Source organism: Camarhynchus parvulus, chromosome 26 (genome assembly GCF_901933205.1).
Source record: "Camarhynchus parvulus chromosome 26, STF_HiC, whole genome shotgun sequence".
In the NCBI taxonomy this organism is placed as follows: Eukaryota; Metazoa; Chordata; class Aves; order Passeriformes; family Thraupidae; genus Camarhynchus; species Camarhynchus parvulus.
In genome coordinates this window covers 3,236,986-3,253,212 of record NC_044596.1, presented here as the reverse complement: position 1 = coordinate 3,253,212, position 16,227 = coordinate 3,236,986, and the positions used below count along the sequence as shown (strand labels likewise).

Below are 16,227 nucleotides of genomic sequence, written 5' to 3'. Positions count from 1 at the left end.
AGCCTGGGACAGTGAAAGTGTCCCTGCTCATCCCCTGGATGATCTTTAGGATCCTCCCCAACCCAGCCCATTCCACGATTCTGTAATTTTCAATGAGATCTACTCAGAATTATCCTCACAACAGAGTGCAAAGTGATGCTCTTGTCTAACAAAAACCACTTCTCTCATTGATTTTGGGCAAGCAGAGGAAGCGTGTTGGGGTTTAGAAATGTGTGCTCTCAATTATATGGAAATGTTTTGGGATATCTCTGTTGATTCCAATGTAGTCTGTGGGTAAATTGTGTCAAATTTGATTTCTTCTACATCTGAAAAAGAACTTAATAGCTTGTAAACATGAAATTTCAAAACTAGTGCAAACTGAAAGAATGTTGAGCTCTTTCATTTTAGCTCATCTCACAATTTCAGCCTGCTTAAGCTTTTCATTGAGTCGGTGTTTTTTACAAGATGCTTTTTGCTATTGAATTTCATGCCAGACTGGGTGTCTTTTTCCTTCATCAGATTGATGTTAAACCATTGAATGTGTTTCCAGTTTCAAAATATTTCAGAGTAGCAGATGAAAAATCATGGATCTTACCCTGGTTAATTTGTCATTCCTTTGGGCATCCTTCACCTTCTTCTTCCCAGAATGGTGTTGCTTGTTAAAAATCTGAATTTTCAGTGCAAATGGCACTAACTTGGCAGGGTGGGTCATTAGGCCATGGCTTAGAAAAATCCAAAATTGGATTGAAGGTGAATGTGGCTGTTGAGAGAAGTGGGTGGAGAAGCTGCTCCAGTTAAGGCAGGATTGACCACCCTGCCCAGGGTTATGGAGCTCGAAAAGGGATTTGTAATTGAACTCTGAGCATTTCCTCTCTGGAGAGAGCTGGTTTGAGTTCAAACAGGAGAAGGAGGAACCCAGGGCTCACTTTGGATGGATATTTCTCTGTTTCATGCTGTTGGTTTGGTGTTAGAGAGAGACCCTCTTTAAGCAGCCTGATCAGATGCTGGATTGATCTGCTATTGACCAGGCTTATAAACAGCCTTGATAAGGATTTCCAGCTCTGAATCTCCCAGGAGCAGCTTTTTCAGTGTCTCACAAACCCCTCTGATGGGTATTAATGAGGCTTGAGGGCAGAGCTTTGTGTAGGGGATAAAAAACAAAGCGCAGGGCAGAACTGAGATTAAATTCCCTTTTACCTCGTGATGTGCTGAGTGCTGGGGGATAGGAACTTTGAGAAAAATGATGATTTAAAAGAATATTCCATATTATTAATGTGACTCAAGGAGGAAATTCCATGTGCTGCATTCCTAGGCAGAGCTCTTGGGTGAATACAGGGATGGGAATTTAGTGGAAGGATTGCTCGCTGGAGTGAGCACCTTATTTTTATTATTCCAGTCTCCAGACTGGAATAATCTGTATTTCCACTGGAAGCACATCCCAGTGCTGATGGATCTCTTGTTGGGCCTTGAAGGGAGATGTGAATGCAGGGTAATTTAATTTGTATTCAGGCTAATTTCAACATCCCAGTGTGCAGGGGAGGATGGCCCCAGCCCTGAGCTGCTGCAGGTGGCTGAGGCAGGGAAGCAGCAGCGACCTCAGGGAGCCTAAATCCAGCTAAAATCCAGCCTAAATCCAGCCAAAATCAGCTAAAATGCAGCCAAAATGCAGGGATGTGCTGCTGCTGCCATGGTTACAGCCCTGCTTCCCCAGCCAGGGACCCTGGCACAGCTGCCCAGCAGGGCACAGCTGGCACCAGCCCCACCTGGGCACTGGGACAGGGGGGAATGGTTCCATTCTTCCACCTCCAAACCAGCATAATTTGAGTTCTTAGGCAGAAGATTGGGTTTTTATCTCTGGGAAGAGGAGGAAGAGAGCAATGCTGGGTGGGTGAAGTGCTTTAGGATTAATTGGGGTTTATTTTTGCCTTAAGTCGTGGGGAAATGGGGGATAAAATCCTGCTGCTCCCGAGTCCTGCAGCTGGCTGCTGATCCTGTGAATCTTGAATTGTCATTCAGCTGAATTCTTGGTTTGGAATTATTCTTGGAGGGGTGAGAGAGAGGAAAATCACTGTTTTCCTGGCTGGAGGATGTGGAGCAGGGGCAGAAAAGGTTTTTGTGTGTCCCAAACAGGGAGGAAGGCACGGTCTGGTTGGGTTCTGCTTCATCCCACGTGCAGCTGGTGCTGCCTGGGAATCCTGTAAGATTTGGGCTCAGAGATGCCAAATTTGCTGAGATTTGGGCTCAGAGATGCCCAACTTTCTGGGATTTGGTTCTACCTGGGAATCCGACAAGATTTGGGCTCAGAGATGCCCAACTTTCTGGGATTTGGTTTTGCCTGGGAATCCTGCAGGATTTGGGCTCAGAGATGCCCGACTTTCTGGGATTTGGTTCTACCTGGGAATCCAACAAGATTTGGGCTCAGAGATGCCCAGTTTTCTGGGGTCTGGGCTCAGAGATGCCAAATTTGCTGGGATCTGGGCTCAGAGATGCCCAACTTTCTGGGATTTGGTTTTGCCTGGGAATCCTGCAGGATTTGGGCTCAGAGATACCCACCTTGCTGGGATTTGGGCTCAGAGGTGCCCAATTTGCTGGGATTTGGGCTCAGAGATGCCAAATTTGCTGGGATTTGGTTCATTCTGGGAATCCTGCAGGATCTGGGCTCAGGGATGCCCAATTTTCTGGGATTTGGGCTCAGGGATGCCCACCTTGCTGGGATTTGGAGGTGTAAAATGCTCCTGGCTCTGCTTCCCAGCTGATCTTCACCTCTGAATTGTCCCCCTGCACAACTGAGGGCACTCAGAGCTGTTCCTGTGCTTTGTTCTGGCTGCCCTTAACTCCAGCTGTGCTGTGCCCCAAATGAAACCCTCAGGAGTTCTCCGGTAGTTTGCTGATTTTATTTTTTTTCCTTTGCCTGTTTTTATTACACCAAAAATCCAGGGTTAATGGATCTTTGTAATTCACTGAGAAAAGCCTGAAGCTTTATTTTGTAATTAATTTTTTTTTCGTCAGCATCCTTGCAAGAGGCAGGGAACAGAATGTTAGGCACGAGGAAATCGTAAAAAAAAATTAAATTCTGCAGTGGATGGGAACATTTTTTTTTCTCCTTTAAAGCAACCCCTGGTACCTGTTGATGTTTTTAATGACCTCAAAGCTGGAGCCTTGCAAGTCCCAGCGAGTGCCTCTGCCCTGCCCTGCCTGACCCACCTTAGGCTGGGCTTAAGTGTTTAGATCTGCTTCAAAGGGGAGCTTAACTCTGCCAGGAGGAGTTGATCTGCTGATCTTTAAGCTTCTGTTTGCAGCTGAGCCTTCCAAGCCTCAGACTGGTTATTCTTGTAGTTTTTTAACTATTATTATTATTATTATTATTATTATTATTATTATTATTATTACTATTATACTATTATTATTATCATCTCATCATCATGATTACCATTATTATTAATTTTATTAATTTTATTATTCTTATACATTTTATATTTTATTATTATAGTTTATATTTATATCGTTTGTATTACATTCGTATAGTTACATTATTTATGATAGTTTTATTTTATTATTTTTTATTTTCGTCGTATTTTCTTTTCCAAAAATTGAAGTGATTGAGCAGAATATAGTTAGGGCTTGGCAAACAAACTCTACAGGGAAATTCCCCCCCCCAAAAAAAAAGCAATTCCTTTTTTGAGGGCGTTTCCTGTTTTCTTCCAAAACAACCAAAAAAAAATTGAAATATTAATAAAGGAAGCAGGAAATGCTGAGAGTTTCCAAAGGGACTTAATTCTTGTGAAATGTTTCAGTGTTGTCAGGCGAGGGGACGTAAAGCACAGGATTTTGGCAGTTAATTAAAGCCATTTTTGTTTGTTGTGTCAGGGCTGGGGAGCCCTCAGGGCTTCCTGAGTTCCTGGAAGGTTTTCCCTCACCCTCACTACTGCCTCAGTGTGTACATTTCTCTATATATACGTTTAATTTATATTTATATATTTATATATATTTTTCTAGAATACATATAACATATTATTTAAAATAATAATATAACATATTATTTAATACAATAATATAGATTTATTTATCACAATCTATTTTATAATAGAATTTAATATTTTAATACTATTGTATAATATAATATAATATAATATAATATAATATAATATAATATAATATAATATAATATAATATAATATAATATAATATAATATAATATAATATAATATTATATTATATTATATTATATTATATTATATTATATTATATTATATTATATTATATTATATTATATTATTATACCATATTATATTATGTAATACCATATTATATTATATCATACCATATATATTATGTAATACCATATTATATTATATCTTCATAATATAATATAATATTTAATTATAGTATATATTAATATCATTACTGATATATTTTTATTTATATCTAGATATAATATATGTAATCTATAATATATTTAAATATAATATGAATATAATAGATATTTTATGTCTATGTATATATTTATATATTATTATTAATATATATTATATATATTTATATGTTTTTAATTTTTCTTTATTTATTTATGTATATATTTCTACTTGACTCTTTCCACCCTGCACAGCAGCTGCTCCTGCACAGGCCAAGCAGGGTCCAGGCTCTGCTGTTGTTAAAAATATCCATTTTTTAGGGATATTTTTATATAAGACTGCAAGGATTTGCGGTCTTACTGTGCAGATCAGACCTGAAGGGGAGTGGATTGAGCTGGGGAAAGCTGGAAGTGTCCGAGGCCAGGCTGGACAGGGCTTGGAGCACCCTGGGGTGCTGAGAAATGTCCCTGCCCACGGAACTGGATGAGCTTTGAGGTCCCTTCCCGGCTAAAACCATTTGAGGGGTTGATTCCAACAAGAACATTTCATTGTTAGATAAGAATCCTCTCTCTGTGCTCATCCTGCTGGGGGGATTCTTAAGATCTCTCAGGATTGCAAAGAGTGCTCTGTGATATTTGCAGAGTTTGTGGTTTTCAACGCGAGCGTCCCGTTTGTAGCGTGGACGTGCCCCTGTGCAGCAGAGCATTTCACATGCTGCAGCTCAGAGAGGATAAATAAAACTGCTCTGAGCTGCGAGATAAGAGATGAAAGAACTACAGAAAATAAATAAATAAATAAATAAATAAATAAATTAAATAATCAGCATTTGCAGGGTTGTGGAAAATCAGGGGGCAGTGAGAAAAACGCCAGTGTGGCTGTACAGTATTCCGGAGTAAATGTGAACTTGCATAATATCTTTATTTATTTTGTCCTGTGGATCATCCAGCACACAGGGTTTGACAAGTAAAGTGGGGTGAGAGAGGTTAAGTGAGAGAATAAGCACAGCAGCAGCATTTTAGTTGGTTCAGACAGGTTGCTCCTTGAGTGCATCCCACCCTGCCTGCCCAGGGATGGTGACAGCTCCTCTGATGGCTCCAAAAATGCCAAACACTCAGCTGATCCCACAGAGGAACAATGGAAATCGCCCTGCAGATGGAGAATAAACAGAATTTCAGAATTGTTAAGGTTGGAAAAGGCCTCTGAGAGCATTGATCCAAGCTTGGCTGGGCTCAAGTATGAGTGGCCTGAGCTTTAGACTTGCCCAGATATTTAAACCAGGACTTAGTTCGTGCTTTAACTGTGAATTTCAGATTTGTTGTCACTGTAAATTCAGTGTCACTCTGCAGCTGCAAATTCAGTGTCATTCTATAAGTGTAAATTTGGTGTAACTCTAACTGTAAATTCAGTGTCATTCTAACTGTAAATTCAGTGTCACACTAAATTGTGAAATTGTAACTGTAAATTCAGTGTCACACTAAATTCAGTGTCATTCTTTAACTGTAAATTCTGTGTCTGTCACTCTGTAAATTCAGTGTCACTGTAAATTCGGTGTCATTCTATAACTGTAAATTCAGTGTCACACTAAATTCAGTGTCATTCAGTAACTGTAAATTCTGTGCCTGTCGCTGTAACTGTAAATTCAGTGTCAGTCTGTAAATTCGGTGTCATTCTATAACTGTAAATTCAGTGTCACACTGTAAATTCGGTGTCATTCAGTAACTGCAAATTCAGTGCCACACTAAATTGTGTTGTTGTAACTGTAAATTCAGTGTCACACTAAATTCAGTGTCATTCTATAACTGTAAATTCAGTGTCACCTGTAAAGTCAGTGTCACACTAAATTCAGTGTCATTCTATAACTGAAAATTCAGTGTCACTCTGTAAATTTAGTGTCACACTAAATTCAGTGCCACACTAAATTCAGTGTTATTCTAACTGTAAATTCGGTGCCACACTAAATTCAGTGTCACTCTGCTAATTCAGTGTCACACTAAATTCAGTGTTATTCTAACTGTAAATTCAGTGTCACTCTAAACTGAGTGTCCCTGCCCTCATGTTCACAACCCAGCACCCCCAGCCCTTGATCAGAGAGGTGACTGTCCCCTCACCATCCTGTTTTCTCCACAGAAAATGAAGGAGTACCTGGAGGGCAGGAACCTGATCACCAAGCTCCAGGCCAAGCACGACCTCCTGCAGAAGACCCTGGGAGAAAGTGAGTGTGAGCTCCAGCCAGGCTGGGCATTTATGGAGCTCCTCAGCCCTGCATTAATCATGCAATGGCCATGCTGATGTTTTATTAATTAATCCCTCTGCTCTGCATGAGGGAGATGAGTGGTGAACACCAAAATGCTGAATTTTAAGGCATTAATGTGCGTTTGTGTGCTGCCCCCTCCTTCACACGCATCCTGGTGAGCCCTTCTTGGGCCAAACCTGCTGATTTACTCATCAATTCAGAATTTTTAGCCTTCATTTGTGTTCCCCTCCTTCACACCCATCCTGGTGAGCTCCTCATGATCTCTTTGGGGCCAAACCTGCTGATTTTACTCATCAATTCAGACTTTTTAGCCTTCATTTGTGTTCCCCTCCTTCATACCCATCCTGGTGAGCTCTTCTGGGGCCAAACCTGCTGATTTACCCATCAATTCAGAATTTTTAGCCTTCATTTGTGTTCCCTCCTTCACACCCATCCTTGTGAGCTCCTCATGATCTCTTTGGGGCCCAGCCTGCTGATTTACTGATCAGTTCAGAATTTTTAGCTTTCATTTGTGTTCCCCTTCCTGGTGAGCTCTTCATGATCTCTCCTGGGCCAAACCTGCTGATTTATTCATCAATTCAGAATTTTTAGCCTTCATTTGTGTCCCCTCCTTCATACCCATCCTGGTAGTTCCTCATGATTTCTCTGAGGCCAAACCTGCTGATTTACCCATCAATTCAGAATTTTTAGCCCTCATTTCTGTGGCAGTTTGGCTGCTCCTCACCTCTGTGGGTTCAGCCCAGTGTTGAGCCCAGGCTTTTGTCAGGAGAAGCACAAACAGATTTCAGAGCATGTGAAATATGTTGCCTGTCTAGAGGGCATCAGTCAGGGGGCAGCAGCCAGAACTGAATATTCATTTGCTGTTGGAGGCAGAACAAAGGCAGATTTCTTTTCCCTTCATGGTATGGGCAAATCCCGTTGGCCAAAAACGCTTCAACTATGCACCCAAGTTTCCATAGAAACCTCCCTGCCTTGTATTTGCAGAGGAGAAGGTTTGAGCAGTCCAAATGTCAGGTCAAAAAGTGGATTTTGACTGGCTCAGCTCAGTCCTGGGTTGTGTCTGGAGCAGGGCTGTGTGGCTGAGCTGAGCTCCCCACAAATCTGCTGGATGAAAACTCAGCCAGCATTCTTTTAAATATTTAAAAGAAATATTTAAGTTTTTCAGTGCGTTTTCAAACTTTGTTTCCAGTTTGAAAACGCGCTGAAAAACTTAAACACTTCTTGCTGTAATAATTAAAGAGTTTTGTGTTTATCAGAGACGAGGGGAGGATGTACCTCGGTTTGGGTTGCTCATCTCTTCAGCTCTCCCGTAAGAAAAGGCAAAGTTTTGTGTCCTCAGGGCATTTTTGTTGTGCCTCTGAAGATGTGTGAGTGGCAGAGTGCTGCCCCTGGGGCTGATGGCATCCCTGGGTCCTGCCTGACCTCTGCATTCCAGCCCTGCTTCCTCTGAACCTGCCTGCCCCCTGAGCCCAGCTCAAGCTGTGCTGGGGGGGGAAAGGAGAGGAGATTAAATGTGATTTCTGCCTTGCTGCGTGGATTTAAAGGCTGCTTCTGTTTTCTTCATTTGCTTTTTTGCAAACCAGAGCTTTGGTAGTGACTCTGTGAAGGGACCCAGTGAGTGTCAGGGTGAGCCCCCCCAAAAAACCTCCTCCTGTCACCTGTGAGATCAGGAGGAGCTGGGAAAGGGAGGAACTTCCCATTTCCCAACCCACAGGAGCAGGTTAATGCTTCAAACTGGGGACCATGCCTAGATTTATCCATAAAATGTCGCTTAATTGGGAAATGGGCAAATAAAATTCCCTCCACACGTCCCCAGAGCACGGTTAGGAGCTCTGCAGGAGAATGTGCCTCCAGCTGTGTGCCTTCAGTGCCTGGGAGCTTCAGGGGGTTGCTGGTTTTTATTCTCCTCCCTGCCCCATCCTCAGGTGACATTTTTCAGTCGTGGTGACGCAAATTGCCTTAATCTGAAGATGACAAGTTCCGGCAATAAAAGTAGCAGCAAGTCCTCCTCTCTGCAAGTAATTATGTCCCTGCCTCCTGTCCCCATTTGTCACCCTAATGCAGGAGCCCCTTGATGCTGCCACAGTAATTTCTCTGTATGAATATTCCACGGTGAAAAGAAGGGGACAGATGGCTGGAAATTCTGCTGCAGAATAACATTTTCATGTAAATTATGCACTGTTTTGGCTTTTACGTGGGGAGAGCAAAAGTGGCTATCAAGATGTGCTCAGCTAATTGTCAGCCATCAGCAATTAGCTGCTTCCCTCACTCCTCCTTCCACCTCCCCAGGAACAGGAAGACAACAGGAGGGAAGGTGGATTTTCAGCTGCTGGGAATCAGTGTGGTTTCACTGATTTTTATTTTTTTTTTTTTTTGCACTAAAAAAAATGTTCCTGTCCCGCTCCCAGCAGCACATCCTCCTCTCTGCTGCCTCTTCTGTTGTGATGTTTTAGGTGATGCTGAATTAGCAAGTCCCTGAGCTTGGCTGCCGCTTCCACCAAAACTCAGCACAAGTTAATGGAGTGTTTTTTATAAATATGTTTATAAAAATCACCACCGAACGTCTGTCTCTGAAAATAGCTCTGGTGCCAGCACGTTCAGGCTGTGGGCTGACAAATCTGGGAATGTTTGCACTCTTCCTCAGGGGCTGAGGGAAGTGGAATCTCTTGCCCCACCAGTTCCCCTGGGAGGAGGGAGGGAGGGACTGACAAGCCCAGTTGTTTTTTGGCAGAAGCCAACAATTAGAATGCTCGGGGAGGTAATTTCTATTTAAAACCGAGAATTCACGTGGATAGGAGTGCTTGGACAGCCTGAGCTGGCTCCTGGTTGTGTTTGGTGCAGCTGAGCTGGCAGGGATGGCTTTGGTGCTGTCCTTGGGTCTCTCCTCTGCTTCACTCCGTCTCCTTCCTAAATTCTCTGTACAGAAATATTGAAAGCATTTTCCCATTCCTCCCTCCTCACTCTGGATTTCTTTGTCTCCTCCACAGGTCAGCGGACAGACTGTGCCCTGGCCAGGTAGGTGTGGCTCAAGGAATTGTGGTTTTTAAGGAAAATCTGATGCAAATTGGTCATTCCAGATCAGTTACCAGCCCAGAAAATGTGTCTGTTAGAAAAATACACTGATTTTAGAGTCACAGAATGGAATCATGGAGTGGTTTGGGTGGGAAGGGACATTAAAGCTCATCCAGTGCCACCTTCCACTGTGCCAGATGCTCCAAATCCCATCCAGCCTGGCCTGGAACACTTTTAGTTTCTGAGACCTCTCAGCTTCTCAGGAGAAAAAATCCAAGCAAAAGTATTTTTCAGAAAATATATCTGTGACAGGCCACACCATTGTTTTCCAGTTGTTCAGTAACTAAAGTATCTCAGAGCTTGCTTTCATTTCAATCTCACCGATAGTTTCCAAATTCTAAAAATCTTTGGCCAAACAATCATATTTATAAAGCTTTCCTGTTTCATCTTCCCCAACATCTCTCCCATTTTGATGAACAGCTAAAATATTAGACACTTATTCTTTTTTTGCACAAACAGATATACAGAATATTGTACTAAAACTACAATTATTATATCACTGTTTCATCTTCCCCAAAACATACTCTCCCATTTTGATGAACAGCTTAAAATATTATACACTTTTTCATAACTTTCTCCCTTCTGCACAACTAAACTTACCATTCTTTGACACACTGAAACATGCAGAATACTGCTACTAAAACTACAATTATTACTATCAGAATAACCAAACCTACTTTACAAAGTTCCTTCAAAAAAAAAACCCCCCCCCAAAAAAAAAAAAAAAAACTCCTTTCCAAGTGATGGATTCGAGCTTTTTTCAATCAAAGTTTACTTTTTTCATCTCCCCAATCCCCTTCATAACAACTAAACTCACCCTAAGTTACATTTCCCTTTTTGCCGAAGCCCAACCACCAAACAAATTGTCTAAGCAAGAAATCCCCATGTCCAAGTGATGGATTCAGGAGCTTTCTTTCAGTTTCTATAGTCTCAAAATCTTTGGCCAAACAATCATATTTATAAAGCTTTCCTGTTTCATCTTCCCCAACATCTCTCCCATTCTGATGAACAACTAAACTTACCATTTTTTGCACACACTGAAACATGCAGAATACTGCTACTAAAACTACAATTATTACTATCAGAATAACCAAACCTACTTTACAAAGTTCCTTTAGCCAAAGTGCAAAGCTCCAACCACCAAACAAATTGTCTAAGCAAGAAACCCCCATGTCCAAAGTGATGGATTTTCAGTTTCTTAGTACAAATCTGGGGCCAAACATCAGCTCAGGCTCTGCATCCTCCCCTTGCACTAACTTACCTTCTTTAAAAAAAAAAAAAAAAAAAAAAAAAAAAAAAAACAAAAGCAAGGTGATTACCACCAGCGTGGACTCATTACTGCTGTTCCCATTCCTCACTGCAAAGCAAAACTGACAGCTCCTAATTAGCCCCTGACGTCTGTAATAATAAAATATTATTCATCATGAAACGATTTTAAATATCAAAGAATCGTGCTGGCTAACAGTTTAAAACCCACCTCATTGTCTGTGACAGCCCCTGGAATTGGATTTTTTAAAATTTTCTTTATTCTTCGTTCAGTGTTTTTGATTTTTTTTTTTTACAAAAGGAATTTCCTCCAAATTAACACATTGTACAGGCTTTTAAAAAAAATCACACTTCTAATCCCCTCATTTATAATTCAGCAGCCATCTGCCCTGGCAGGGCATTGGCTGCAATGATCCATTAGGGCCTCTCTGCCATTATCTCCCTTGCTTTCATTTTTACAAGAAACTAAAGGAATTTTAAACCCCAGCAATAAATTTTGAGGGGAAAACCCTGAACAGAGCAAAGCTTTTTTCCTATTTTTCTACCATTAATGTCTTAAAACACCGACAAATGAGAGCAGACAGACAAGGCTGCCGTGTGCTGCAGTTCCAGGGGGGGTTTAATGTTATTTATTTATTTGAAATAATATCAAAACCATCATAAAGACTCCACTGTGAACAGCACAGCCTGCTCCCAGCTACTCTTCCCTGTGCAATTTATATCAAACTTCATCTCCTGCAAGCAGCCCTGCATCCTGGGATTGTGTCTGGTCAAAATTAAAATATCTGCGGGAATTTTTTTTTTTGTCAGGGCTCCCTTGTGCCTTGTGCAGGTTTTGAGTGATTTAAAAAGTCACTTACAATTTTTCTGGAGGTCCATAACTGGAGTGAGGCTCTGAAATTATGATTGACTGGGATTTTTTTGCTCTGGAATTCTGGTTTACTGGGATTTCTGGCTCTGGAATTTTGGTTGACTGGGATTTCTGGCCCTGGAATTTTGGTTTACTGGGATTTCTGGCTCTGGAATTATGATTGGGATTTCTGGTTCTGGAATTGTGTTTTACTGGGATTTCTGACCCTGGAATTTTGGTTTACTGGGATTTCTGGCTCTGGAATGATGATTGACTGGGATTTCTGGCTCTGGAATTTTGGTGCACTAGGATTTTGGGCTCTGGGATTTTGGTTTACTGGGATTTCTGGCTCTGGAATTATGATTGGGTTTTCTGAATTATATCTTGTCTGGGAATTTGGTTTACTGAGATTTCTGACCCTTGAATTGTGTTTTACTGGAATTTTGGTTTACTGGGATTTTTGGCTCTGGAATTTTGGTTTACTGGGATTTCTGGCTCTGGAATTATGATTGACTGGGATTTCTGGCTCTGGAATTTTGGTTTAGTGGGATTTCTGGCTCTGGAATTATGATTGGGATTTCTGACCCTGGAATTTTGGTGCACTGGGATTCCTGGCTCTGGAATTATGATTGGGATTTCTGGTTCTGGAATTGTGTTTTACTGGGATTTCTGATCCTGGAATTTTGGTTTACTGGGATTTCTGGCTCTGGAGTTATGATTGACTGGGATTTCTGACTCTGGAATTTTGGTGCACTGGGATTTCTGGCTCTGGAATGATGATTGACTTGGATTCCTGGCTCTGGAATTTTGGTTTACTGGGATTTCTGACCCTGGAATTGTGTTTTACTGGAATTTTGGTTTACTGGGATTTCTGGCTCAGGAATTTTGGTGCACTGGGATTTCTGGCTCCTTCCCTGCTCCAGCACGTGGCCGGGAGCTCTGGAGGGATGAGCTGGTGATGGGGGAGGATTTTCCTGATTTTCTGTTCTTTTTTTCCCCCTCCTGCACCCCTGGACCAGTGGCAGGCGCAGCTCCACCGTGAGGAAGCAGGTAATTATTAAAACAATAATTAAAACAATTAACATTTCCCTCAGTAACGAGGCAGGGATGTGGTGCAGGAAGAGGAGGAACAGTGAAAAACAATTTTTTTATCTTTATCTCCCTGTCTTCCTTGGACCTTTTCAGTCTTGTTGGAGAAATCCCTCAAACTTGGATCCAGAACCTCGTTCATTTTCCGTGGCAAAATTAAGAATTGCTTTTACTTTGTGTTTTGACAGACCTGGAATAAAAAATGGAAAACTCATTCATTTTCCATGACAAAATTTAAAATTATTCTGTGTTTTGAGAGACCTGGAATCAAAAATCCAAAATCTCTTCATTTTCCATGGCAAAATTTAAAATTACCTGGAATCAAAATTCCAAAACCTTCTTTATTTCCCATGGCAAAATTTAAAATTGCTTTTATTCTGTGTTTTGACAGACCTGGAATCAAAAATCCAAAATCTCTTCATTTTCCATGGCAAAATTTAAAATTACCTGGAATCAAAAACCCAAAACCTTGCTCATTTTCCAAGACAAAATTTAAAAATTTAAAATTTCAAACTGCTCTCTTGTTGTGCCTTCCTGTAATAAAGATTTACAAAGCCTGGCTTTGTGTCCCTGGCCTTGGGGATAAAATGTTGGGTTTTGGTACCCAAGTGAGCTAAAATGTGGTTTTTTGAGATAGGGAGGACCCAAAAAAATCTCTTGTTGATACTTTAAGGATAAAGTTTGGGAATTCCAATTCAGTGTTGGGACTTTGGAGTTTTGGGATAAAGAGAGCAAGGTGTGATCTTGGTGTGCAGAGTCAAATCTTTCTCATTTTTATTATTTTTTATTTTTTTTCCCTCTTCATTCTGCTGCTCTTGCTGGGATTCCTCTCTGGGCAGGATTCCTCCCAAGCCATTCCCCTGGTGGTGGAGAGCTGCATCCGATTCATCAGCAGGCATGGTGAGTGTGTGCGGCATTCCTGGAAAATAAAATTAAAATAAAATATAAAATAAAATATAAAATATAATATAAAATAAAATACAAAATAAAATAAAATATAAAATCAAGTAAAATAAAATAAAATATCAAATAAAATAAAATAACCTATGGACGGTGAGTCTGTGGGACATTCCAATAAAGTAAAGTAAAATAATATAAAATAAAATAACCTATGCATGGTGAGTTTGTGGGACATTCCAATAAAATAAAATAAAAAATAAAATATAAAATAAAATAAAGTGAAGTAAAATAAAATAAAATAAAATTACATATGCACGTTGAGTTTGTGGGACATTCCAATAAAATAAAATAAAATATAAAATAAAATAAAATAACCTGTGCATGGTGGTTTTGTGGGACATTCCTACAAAATAAAATATAAAATAAAATATAAAATATAAAATAAAACATAAAATAAAATGTAAAATAAAAAAAAATAAAATAACCTATGGACGGTGAGTTTGTGGGACATTCCAATAAAATAAAATAAAAAATAAAATAAAATAAAGTGAAGTAAAATTAAATTAAATTAAATTACCTATGCATGGTGAGTTTGTGGGACATTCCAATAAAATAAAATAAAAAATTATAAAATAAAATAACCTATGCATGGTGAGTTTGGGGGACATTCCAATAAAATAAAATAAAATAAAATATAAAATAAAATAAAATAAAATAAAATAAAATAAAATAAAATAAAATAAAATAAAATAAAATAAAATAAAATAAAATAACCTGTGCATGGTGGTTTTGTGGGACGTTCCTACAAAATAAAATATAAAATATAAAATATAAAATATAACATAAAATAAAATGTAAAATAAAATAAAAAATAAAATAAAATAACCTATGCACAGTGAGTTTGGGGGACATTCCAATAAAATAAAATAAATAATATAAAATAACCTGTGCATGGTGAGTTTGTGGGACATTCCAATAAAATTAAAATTTAATGAAATAACATAACATAAAATAGTATAAAATAAAATAACCTATATTTTCTAGGTTAAACCTATAAAATAAACCTTAGCAGGGATGCTCAGAGCGGCTCAGGACCTGGTGCTTGTGCAGCAGCTGCCCCAGCAGGAAAGCGCTCTGGTTTCTGGCGTGGTGTGTGCAGTGACTGCTCCCAATCACTGACCTTGCCAACGTTGTTTTGCCAACAATATCCCTTTATTCCTTGCAGAATAAGCTGCCCATCCCTCCCCTGCTCTCACCTTCCTTTGAGCCCTGAAATGTGGCCTTCACCAGGAACAATCGTCCTCTTCATGAGGAGGAGGAGGAGGAGGAGGAGGAGGAGGAGGAGCGCTCAGGGTGTTTGAATGTAGGAGGTCAAGCAGTGAATGAATTGTTCACTTCGTGCCACAGACAGATGATTTATGCCTCTTTGGAAGGTTGACCTCTGCCAGCCTTGAATGCTGCACATTTATTGCAATTTGTTTTCGTTTTTAATTGATATCATTTGTTAGTAGTGTGTGAAGCAGCTGTTAATTACCACGTGGGGAAGGAGGTGGAATCCATCTTCATTAAGCAGGATGCGGGTCCTGCTTGTTTTCCTTGTTCCATTGCTGTTTTAGAAACCATAACCTGGAGTTCCATTCTCATCAGCACTCGGAATAACCAAGTTATAATTCTAGAATCTACCTAGAATCTTTCTTTAAGGCCATATTTGGATATTTGCTGGAAAAATCCTTGAAATCACATTGAAATGGGAACTGATGGGGGATAAATCCTTCAGGATGATGCTGATTCCAGCATCAGGAGATGCTGATTTCAGTCAGATTCCACAATTGGCTTTGATTTTTCAACAGACCCAACTGAATCCTTTTTAAACATTTTAAACATTTTCCTCCTTGCATTGGTCAAAATCTTTGAGACCACATTGGAATGGGAACTGATGGGGGATAAATCCTTCAGGGTGATGCAGATTTCACTCAGATTCTACAGTTGGTTATGATTTTTCCAACAGATTCAACTGAATCCTTTTTAAATGTTTGAAACATTTTTCTCCTGGCATTGGTCAAAATCCTTGAGACCACATTGAAATGGGAACTTGGGGATAAATCCTTCAGGATGATGCTGATTCCAGCATCAGGAGATGCTGATTTCAGTCAGATTCTACCATTGGCTTTGATTTTCCAACAGACCCAACGAATCCTTTTTAAACATTTTAAACATTTTCCTCCTGGCATTGGTCAAAATCTTTGAGACCACATTGGAATGGGAACTGATGGGGGATAAATCCTTCAGGGTGATGCAGATTTCACTCAGATTCTACAGTTGGTTATGATTTTTCCAACAGATTCAACTGAATCCTTTTTAAATCTTTGAAACATTTTCCTCCTGGCATTGGTCAAAATCCTTGAGACCACATTGAAATGGGAACTTGGGGATAAATCCTTCAGGATGATGCTGATTTCGGCGCC

At 39.9% G+C, this 16,227-nt stretch overlaps 1 protein-coding gene across 2 annotated transcripts in view; it reads left to right on the top strand.

Moving 5' to 3' along the window:
• Positions 1-16,227, top strand: part of SRGAP2 (SLIT-ROBO Rho GTPase activating protein 2) — a 112,360-nt gene that overhangs the window by 72,110 nt on the left and 24,023 nt on the right. For both annotated transcript variants that reach the window (XM_030965578.1, XM_030965577.1), the window contains exons 11-14: positions 6,459-6,543; positions 9,573-9,600; positions 12,793-12,823; positions 13,702-13,762. In XM_030965578.1, the coding sequence (XP_030821438.1) occupies positions 6,459-6,543; positions 9,573-9,600; positions 12,793-12,823; positions 13,702-13,762 (205 nt within the window). The remainder of the gene's footprint in view (positions 1-6,458; positions 6,544-9,572; positions 9,601-12,792; positions 12,824-13,701; positions 13,763-16,227) is intronic.